Here is a 10,520-nt window from a genome sequence, read left to right on the forward strand (position 1 = left end):
GGCAGAGGCAGTGTGAGGCTGTGGAGTAGGTGTGACTGAGTGTGTGCTCTCCCCTCCCCTCGATGCCGTCTGTCCTTGGATCTCTCTCTCTCTCTCTCTCTCTCTCTCTCTCTCTCTCTATTACACTCTATCTCTGCTGTCAGTGTGAGGGTATTGTCTCTCTGTCTTCCCTCTGAGACCTCCTCTTTCCGTCACACACTCGACATAGACGCACGCTCACCTCTGAATACTGACCACATTTTCTCACTTGACTCCCAGCTTAGGCAACACAAAGAAAAAGAACCCTCTTTATACTGCGTATCATACATACGCACTCCACTATATGTACACAAAAACGCTGTCAGCTTTTTAGCTAAAATACAACCTCAGATTCTGTGCAAGTTCTCTTAAATGTGATGCTGTAACACAAACACACACACTGTCACTCTGTATCTTGTTTCTAAGCCAGATACAGTGTGCAGTATTAGTCCCTTGAGCTGTGATTGGCCTCGGCGGCCCCCGCTGTGGAGGTGTAAGAGATCACTGCGCTTTAACCCCACACACAGGATCAATCTGCACCACTGATGGCAACAATTGATTCCCTCTGCCTCCCCCGTGGCAGCCGCCATGAATTAAAGAACCCAATTTCTGCCATCCGTCCGCCCGTCTGCACTGATAAAACCAAAAAATATCACATCCATCCGTGTTCATGACCTCTAGATGATGACACATTTTTATAACACTGATGATTCAGCCTACAGGTATGGAGGGTTTCATGTGATACAGTACACTGTATTTTTTAATCTTTCATAGCATTTAAGAGGCATCTCTTTTCAGAAAATGCATGTTAATGTAAAAAAAAAAAAAGAGCAAAAAAGAAATATATATTAGATTTGTTAAAAGGAGCGAGTCCTTGTGAAGGTGAAGTGAAACATACTGTACACTGTAGATATTTAATGTTTGAAGAGCATGTGCTGCCCCCTGCTGGGCGCCTCTTTTCGCCCAAAAAAGAAATGTATTAAGGAATATTTGACGACTTTGGTCACATGTGGGATGGTATCTATCAGAGTCAAAAACATCTTTGTAATCAGCAGCGGTGGAAAGTAAAGTATGTTATGAGAATTGCCATAACAAACATAACAAAGTATATTTATTCAAGTAGAAGTGCTTAATTTGAGGTGCTTGTGTACTTCTACTCCGCCACATTTCAGATGGATTGATTGTACTTTTTATTCCGCTACAATTATGTGACATCTGAGATTACATAGAGACATTACATTACATTAGATAGGATACCATTTCATGGTTTCATCCTCTCAAACGTGAGGAATTTGCTGCTTTTCCTTTTAGTCATTTTAATGTATTTTTAATACATTTACAGGTTTGGTCGGTAGGTTGGATAAAACCAGCACTGTAAAGGTGTCACTTTGGGCTCTCGGACATTGTGACAGGATTTCTCACTACTTTCAGAATTTTTCCCATATAAATGATTAATGGGGGAAAATAATCAGCACATTAACCCATAATGAAAATAATCATTAACTGCAGTTCGATACAAAATAGTTCAAAATGAGCTCCACCTCAGCCAACTCCAACAGTGAGATCCTGCTCTTACATTGAATATGTAGTGATCTAATGACAGAATATGTGACAGTATAACAGCCACAGGGGACATTTTTCTGCACCCAATACTTTTACTTTTAATACTTATATATATTATATACTTATATATATTATATTTTGACCTTAAACCTTCCAAACTTGTCACTGTTATAAATAACATGCATTTGATCTATCCTGATTTACCAAATTATTTTAACAAATCATAAAGTTTGAATGGCTTTCATTAACTAACAGTGGAATAGCCTTTTCATTGTAAAGGAGTGTAAAGTTTGAAGTTAACACCTTTATTTAAGTAACATTTTACTTGCAATGGAGTATTTTACAGAGTGCTATTAGAACTGAATAGTTCCTCCACCACTGACATTTATCCCCTGCAGTGTCGGGGTCCTGTTATTATGAATGATGGCTCACAGTCACAACGTCAAGGCTTATTCTGACACTTAAATAGAACAGAGCCGCGCTTTTCAAAGTCAAAATGTCTGCTGTGAAAAAGGACTATTACAGGAGGTCATCACAAGCCTAATAAGAATGGTGTCACGTGTCCCACCCTAACAGAGACAGCGATGTCAATCAAACTGCTCTGAAAGGAGGAATAATTAGCCAGATTAAGTAAACACACCTGTGTGTGAGTCATGGCTGTGTGAAGGCTTTAAACCTGAGGCAGTCTGCATGGCTGAGCGCCACGAGAGGTAAGCTACAAAATATGTTATTGTTTTTGTTCAGTAAACCAGTAAAATGTGACTGTTCCTCACTTCAGTGTATAGTGGGGACTGTTTAGGTCGACATCACACAGCTCTAATGGTCTCCATAAACGTTGCATACAAAACAGCTGCAAATGAAGAAAACGAAGGAGCTGAACATTAAAAATTAACTGGTGAACGATAAATTGATAAAATAAAGCTTTGCATTTACTTTTAAATTCCATTTTCATTATTTAGTTAATAATATTATTTATTGTTGTGCTCAGTGATGTTTTTGACCTTTTCACTACATTTTTGTTGATTATTCCACAATTGGGGAAAGCTTTGGAAGTTGCCATACACAGTATGGTATAACAACACAGACAGGAAACTTTTTAACCAGTATGGTCTATGGAGTTTGTCCTAAAGCCTCCCCAACGTCTTCTATAGAGGACCACTGTACACCCCACAAAAACCAGTCACATAGGATTAAATCCAATCAATCCCAGTGGTGTTATGTGGAGATCCAGCTTGGCTCCCCGGGGATCTGAGGAACGCACATGTAGACTGGTTGAGGCAAATGTGCCAAGCTTTTCTGGGAAGGAATGAAGCAGAGTGACCTACAGAGGCAGGACTTCGTCTGGGGTCGTGTCCCCTTTGGGTCACTGTGGGGAGATATCACAAGCTGGACGTGTTATGATCAGCCTGTCCTCTCGGGGGATTTGGGAAATTTGAATGAAAATAAGTAATCTTTGGAGACACAAACTGAAATTGGAGAGATAACACAACATAAGCCAGGTAATTAAAGCACGAACAGCAGAACAGACACCTGAACATTGTCTTTATTATCATGACCTAAGTTTCCAAACTGTCAAACAAATAAGTAGTGCGAAGAAAATCTGAAATCTACCAAATCAAACATTAGAATTGCTGCATTTAAAACTTCAAAATAAATGTAGCTTTGAGGCTCATTCTTTATATCTGCACACTCCCAATATTTAATCAAGGAACTGAACAGTACCTTAACGAAAACAAAATCTGCTTCAGCAGAGAGGAAAAGTAAAACACAGCAGTTTTGGTCAGTTGCTGGCAATGTAACAAAGTCTTGCATTTTGTGCTTTTTTTTTTTTTTAGATCAAGTTCCCATTAACTGAGGTTGCAGAAGGCACATGTGCATTGTTGATCTCATGGAGTTGCGCTGTAGCTTTGTTTAGTGTATATCTGGAAAATAAGACTGTGCAAGTGTACGTACAACACATTAAGCTCCCTCTGAGCCACTTCTCATCACTCAATATAACTTTCAAAGAACCTCTCATTCCCATAAAACTGGCAGTGTAAAACCAAAGCCATTGTTCATGATTATCTGCTATTTACAGTACAACAAATGTGTTTCTGAGATATCTTAAGGTTTTTAGTGAATTATGGATAAACACGTATGCCAATGCCACATCTGTAGTGTAAACATGAAGAATATTGTGGCCCATAGATTTAAAAGCATGCTGTTATGTAGCCTCAGTTTGTGCCGCTCGTGTACAAGCGTTGCATTCGAGTCACAGAGGTAAACATCCGTTTCTCTGAATAAATACCCAGCAATGTTTGAAAAACCCAGAAGGTCATTAAATAAACTATTACTGCTGTTCAGAAGGTATTTTCAGAATCCTAAAAGACTATTTTTTACCGTCTGGACGGGAAAACTTTCTGTCTGCTGCACCATGAAAAAGATTTTCACCCAGTCACCTGGACAGGAAACAAGTTAAAATCATTTTAATGGTACAGTAGATTAAGTGTTTCTTATCCCGACTGTAGGAGCTATTCATTTTTTAGTTGTTTAATGTTGTTTGATACATTTTTGCTTCTTTAGATTAGACTTGCATAGTATTTTCTTAAGCTAGTTACTTGTTTTGTTTGAGTATTTAATTTTTCGACCCAAATGTAACCCAGCAACACATCGCCTGTTGTGACTGTGACTGTTTTTAACAGAGTGAGTCTGGAGGAAAAGTTTCTGTAAATATGCCTGAGGTCCAAAAGCTGAGAGCTTCTGTCAACCATGGACCACCTGCAGCTGCTGAAGAGATATTTGAGCTGTCTGAAAGAACGATAACAGAGTACGAGTTGTTATTCTGTCTGTAAACTGCTGGGAAAAGAGTGGATCTGTGTATGATCCCTTCATCCAGTAATTTCATTCAATTGGGGAAAATAAAATGGATTTGATTCTATTTTTGGGGGGGGTTTAAGCTTTAAAAAACCAGATTAGCTGTTAACGGATAACTTTAAATTGCATTTGTTATCCTCTTCTTGTACGAGTTCAGTATGCCATGAAGTGCTGTATCACTTTGAATATCAATGTGTGACTTCGCACCAGATCACTGATGTGAGTTGAGCATCTTTCAATTCAGAATGAAAAACCACTGAAGGGTAAAAACATGCCAGACTGACTCTGCTATGATGCAAGCCAGATAAAAGAGCTACAACTAATAAAACTAAAATAATGGGTGTGTTAGATTATCATGATCGGTGTGTTATTGTCAATACAAACCCAAGCAGGCTGATACTGTACATTGAATACATGCATATACTATTATTCATTTGTCAGAGAAACTACCACTGTGACTGGAATGTAGCTTATTGTTAATACATGAGGGGCACAAACTGGCACTAGCTGTTACGATGCTGTTGACCTACGGGCCATGGCGCTGCATCACTTTCATACTACCATTGTAGCTTTTGTATTTGCATCCACAGCAGTATGTACAATGTAGTGCGTTTTTCTTTTGAGGCACAGAGATCACGAGGCGTTAAACCTGGCAACTAGACACTGTTCCCAATAATGCCACAGAGCCCCATTCTGTGCAAGAATAAGCAAGCCACATGCAGGCCTACACTAATGCTGCATGGGCTCCACTGTTTGTTAGTGTCCACAGAGCTCTTTCCCATCAGCCCTCTCAATCATAGCAGGTTGGGGAGGTAAAGCGAACAGAGCAGCATGTTCTGTCCCAGAGCCGGAAAGCGCCTGAAGGCCTCCCAGGCGTCGGAGAAGATGTTGTACTTGAGAAAGACGCGGTGCTCCAGGCTGGTGGGCAGGCTGACGTCCCGGCTCATGATGTAGACGCCGTCGTTGTGTAGCGTGCACGTCAGGTTTAAGCCCGACTTGGACGTGTTCTCCTTCAGCTGGATCCACTCCCCCGTCGTGACGTTGTAGGACTGCACCGTCAGCACGTCCTCCGTCTGGCTGGGACGCCGCTGCCGCCTGCCCTCCTCCAGCTCGTGGGTGTAGCCACCCACCAGGTAGATGGTGTCCTCCACCGAGAGCATCTGCTGCTTGCGGATGTGCGCAGAACAGGACCGAAACACCGTCCAGGTGTCGGAGGTGGGGCAGTAGCAGAGAACATTTGTGTTCCTGTCTGGCAGACACAGAAAAAAAACATGTAAACTCAAAGAGGCACGACTGGGAGACCTTGTTTCTGTCTCACGATCATGTTTCAGCACAGAGGGTGTAGGTTTGGTTTTAGAAGTGGGGGGAAAATGTGCTGGGACATTAGCCAGGGCTTGATAAACACTGGTGCAGTTGCTCGGGTGATTAGTAATCCAAATATTAATTCCCTTTTAGTTTTAGATTATAAATAGATAAAAGAACACCGTCTTTTACTGTCTGGGTGTTCAGCTCCAGTGTTAGAAGAATATCAATTATAAAAAATAAAAACGTGAACATTTACCTAGAAAACATGCAGAGGTTGAGGAGGTACTTTTTTCAACCCTGAGTAGTTCCTGCAGCCTTCCTGTCATCCACCAACACATACAACTCCGTATTTAGCCTTAGAGGCAAAGTCCGAGACATAAACCACCCAGAATCATTTGTAGCTATTAAAGGTCATTATTGTTAGAATCAAAGCCAACTCAGATGTTTTTATAAAGATAACATCAACTCAACAAAAACAAAGCTTTACAACTGGAGGGTGGGCAAAAATAGGATGCTGATATTTCTTATTATATGAGTAAATAGTAAATGGACTACCCTTTTGCCTCACATTCACCCACACACAAGCACAGGCTTGTAATCAAAGGATGACCCACAGTACTAACGTGACTCAAACTCCAGAAAATTAACAAAGAAAGTGGCAAAACACCTACTTTTCTATTCAGTCTACAAAAACACTGGTTACTCTGTTAGCACAATATTTAAAGTGTGTTAGTTGGAGTCTGTGTGTGACAGCGTAACTGGTTACTGTGTGCATGCTGACTGGAGAGCAACCAGCGCACGAGTTGTTCACTATATGGAAAAGCACCGGTGGCACTTTAAAGCATGTGACAGTAAACACTGAATACTTGGATTGAGTGTTACCAACCTCTAGCAGTGTATCCACCCATGACGTAGATCATCCCCTGGCATTCGCAGGCAGAGAACTCAGCCAGCGGGTCGGGCATCGAGGACACACAGGTCCACCAGTCCTGCTCTGGGCTGTAGCACTCCACCGTGCCCAGACACTGGCCTCCTACAGCGTACAGCTTCCCTTGCACTGCCAGCAGCTTGAAGTTGGACCTGATGGAGAGGAAACAGTGAGTGAAACATCACAGCACACATATTGATACTTCAGGGGAAATGTGTATATCTGGTTTTACCTCTTCTGGTTGAGCGGAGCCACCTGGTTCCACTCGTTCCTACAGGGATTGTAGCAGTGCACTGCAGAGATCTCCTGACTCGTCATCCTGTATCCACCGACTATGAACAGGTAGTTATCCAGGACCGCTGAGCCATATCCTCTGACATTGATCATATCTGGAGGCAGGTTGTTTGCAAGAGGCTTCCAGCGCTGCTCCACCTCTCCATACCTCAGCATGGACCAGGGTTCATCCTGATCGGGCACATCCAGGGACAGACATGTGAAGTCTCCGATGGCTACTAGGGTGGCAGTGCCCTTCATGCGCATCTCCCTGACCTGATCTCTGACCACAGAGGGGAGGCTTCTGAACTCTGGCCGCCTCAGCATGGGATGATAGTAGTAGCTCATGTATTTGAGGCAGGCATTACGCAGATCGTGGGTCCCGTACACTTCAGAGAGGCTGTACAGCTCCACGCAGTTGTCCAGGCGGATCTCCGAGGTGAGAAGCTTGAGGATGGAGGTGACCTGTAAGAAAGAGGCGGTCTCTATCAGGTCCTCCAGAGTCTCGTTGACAACCTGAACCTTGGAGGTGTTGATGAACTCCAGGACCAGCTCCAGGCCGGGGACACTGAGTCCCTGCAGCTGCACAGAGTCCTCTGTGGACTCCCTCATCCCGGAGCTGTACAATGCACGGAAGTAGTCGCTCTTCTCTATCAGCTTCTTCTTATTCACCTCATAGATTTTGTCCTCCATGACGATGGCGATAATTTGGTCAGATGACATGATGAAACGAGCGTTTTTTCCCTTACAGGCTGTTTTGTTTTTGCTTGCCCTTTAGTCAACCTCACCAGCGAATCACCGTTTACATTTCAGCGGCGAGGGAGCACTGTGGCCGGTCTATATATGGTCATGTTCAGCCCATAGACCGCCATGGAGCAACTTTCGTTAGCCGTGGAAGCTAATGAGCTAGTTACACAGAGGAGAGCTGCTGCAGCTAAACTAACCAAAAGAGCCTTTTCTTTTGATTGGCATTCCTCGACAGTCTGGAGAAAAGTAGCCCCAGTATCTAAAGACGTTGGCTAAATAGTTTGTTTTATTTCTGACACTGATAGTAACCTTTCCCATTGCATTTTTTAATCCTTTATCGGGACGGTGCAGAGCTGTCAAATTGTAGCTGTTTTGATTCTGCACTCTACGTAATTTCCGGGTTATATTCTTCTTCGTGGACATATTTTTGTGTAGAACTGTTGCGCGCTACTGCCGCCTGCGGGTAAATGGATGAAAGGCGCCTCATCCCACTTGATTTGATCATCACAGGACAAAACATACTCACAAAACAACCATGACACAATGAAACCAAAGTAAAGAACACAGAAATATTTGTTTGGTCTGTGGGTGAAGCATGAAGGGACCACAGGTGACATTTTATTGTGCAACACTGTGTTGTAAAATGACAAAACATCTGAAACTATCTTAAAAAAGAAGCCTTAACCTTGCGGCATGTTGATCCGTATTCTGGTTAATTACAGTGAGAGAAATATCCCAGATTGTTTTGCTTTACATCATACTACATAACGCTTTACACGCTCGAGAACATTATCTGTGAGTTATCCCCAATTAAAGTGCACTGCATTTGGTTTGTCATTAGGTTAGTATACCACACCTACTAAATGTGTCTGATTTGAAGTTTGAAGATCTGAACTGCATTTTATTAGCTGTGTAGACATCAGAAGAAATAGAGACCTATCTGCAACAATAGAGCAGTCAGCACAAGCCATCCTAACACCTGTTATCAAGGTTCTTCAGTCTTTTCAGCAGTCATTTTCTAACACGCGCAGTAGGAACAAATTAGGAACAAATCTCTGAATGTGCATCACACAGACTTTAACTGTATTGATTGTGCACTTAGTAGAGCTGGTGTGTGCTGCCGCCACCTACCAGAAAATGGACAAATAGATACTCATTTGATTTACTTTGATTCTCTCATGAAACATACATTTACGAAGCCAACAAAAAAGAAAATACAGAATAAAAAACACATACATTCACATATCAAACTGATTTCCACAAAGACTTGGTGCACATAGGCTACATTACAGACTTAAATGCAAGTAGTGGCACTCAGATGTGATTATCATGTAATGTGTAATACTTTATACAAATGGTCCCTTTTACAACTATCATTCATGCAGAAAAACAAATCAACATGTTTTCATATCCTTAAAATATGAATGAACACGAGTGACTTTTCAATTATCCCAAACTACAGGGGATCAGACTGAGCTCAGAAACGGAAACTCCATCAAGCCGAGCTTGACTCGTTTCCGTCGCGCTGCCTCTGTTTGTGTGCCGTCTGCGTCATCCCATCTTCGTATTTACATTTCAACTATGAATTTTTACCAGGACTCAAGGCTTGGTTTGTGGACCGCCACTTTGAAGCCTTGAGTTTTGTTTTACAGGCGTCCAACCCCACAATTCCATACTACATTCTTCAGTTTTCATCAGTTTCTAACACATGCAGTATGTTTAGAAACAAATCTCTGCATTTGCTGTTTTGATTGTACACTTTGTAGAACTGGTGTGAACATAGGCCTGGTTTGTGGACCGATGCTTTGTGGCCTTCTTATTTGCTACCAGCAGAGTCGCCCCCTTCTGGCCATTAGGAAGAATGCAGGTTCTTGGTACTTCCGTATTGGCCTCCCTTCCACGTCCACTTCTTACATAGAGTCTGTGCACTAAACTGCTATAATGTATTTCTTTGCTCTCCTCCCCCCCCTTTGTTTTACACTAAAGTCCATTATTGATGTCTCTCTCACTGCTGTCAGTGCAGAGTTATAATAAGCTCAGCAGCCAGCAGCCCTCTCTCCAGCTGTCAATCAAGATAACGCTTGTTATCACTCTCATGGCGTCACTGTCTGAGCGCAGGTTTAGTCCTGAGAGAGAAGTAAAGTGACCGACAGTCAAACACACAGGCAGGTGGTGCGGCCTTCAGAATAAAAGCATAAAATTTGTGATTAGTTATTCAAATGTCATGCCCTAAGTAGTAACACCAACTTTAATTTCCCAGATGTCAAGATGAGTTACTCAAATTACTTGTCTTATCTGGTCCAAAACTCAAACATATTCAATATCATATGACAGAGAAAATCATCAGTATCTCACAATTTGTAAAGCTGATATCGGCTAATGTTTGGTATTTGTTTTTGACTGACAAAAAACAGCTGGTCCTTTTTGCAGTTACTGTTGTACAAAAACCCACACCAGTGTAATAGTACTGAGCAACAAAAGTAAAAGCATTGAAATTCTCATAAATTAAGAGAAATGTGAAGAACACACTTGATAATTTTACCATGCTTGTACAGTTTAAACAGTGATTACACGTAATAATAATAATAATAATAATAACATTACACTGTGCCACAGCTTGTTTCAAATCTGCCTTCTCACTTTATTCTTAGAACAGCAGGAGTTTTAATTTGAAAGCCCGGACCGGAAGTGTGATTTTTGTGACTGTCCCTGTTGACGGCGGTGCGGGAGGAGGGTGAGTGAGGGACGGGCAGGCAGGGGGGGCATCAATGACAGGGACACCGCCACACAAACACCCACCGCTCGGCCTGTTTTGTGCTGGTGGCTCCAGGCA

General features: G+C 42.1%; 1 protein-coding gene across 1 annotated transcript; it reads right to left on the bottom strand.

Moving 5' to 3' along the window:
• Positions 1 to 4,753: 4,753 nt before the first annotated feature.
• Positions 4,754 to 7,663, bottom strand: klhl42 (kelch-like family, member 42). Its single transcript, XM_070853931.1, has 3 exons — positions 6,900 to 7,663; positions 6,626 to 6,819; positions 4,754 to 5,683 (listed from the first exon to the last, which is right to left on the bottom strand). Exons 1-3 carry the CDS (start codon positions 7,661 to 7,663, stop codon positions 5,229 to 5,231), a joined length of 1,413 nt encoding a protein of 470 aa, XP_070710032.1. The 3' UTR covers positions 4,754 to 5,228.
• Positions 7,664 to 10,520: the final 2,857 nt, after the last annotated feature.

Source organism: Pempheris klunzingeri, chromosome 22 (assembly GCF_042242105.1).
Source record: "Pempheris klunzingeri isolate RE-2024b chromosome 22, fPemKlu1.hap1, whole genome shotgun sequence".
Lineage (NCBI taxonomy): Eukaryota > Metazoa > Chordata > Actinopteri > Acropomatiformes > Pempheridae > Pempheris > Pempheris klunzingeri.

What these genes read in the sequence shown, in the direction of transcription:
- klhl42 (XM_070853931.1), bottom strand. Translation starts at nt 7,663, where the DNA reads ATGTCATCTGACCAAATTATCGCCATCGTCATGGAGGACAAAATCTAT. An exon ending in GCTCCGCTCAACCAGAAGAG is followed by an intron (nt 6,820 to 6,899) that starts GTAAAACCAGAT and finishes CCTCTCCATCAG; the next exon opens with GTCCAACTTCAAGCTGCTGG. An exon ending in GGGTGGATACACTGCTAGAG is followed by an intron (nt 5,684 to 6,625) that starts GTTGGTAACACT and finishes TGTGTCTGCCAG; the next exon opens with ACAGGAACACAAATGTTCTC.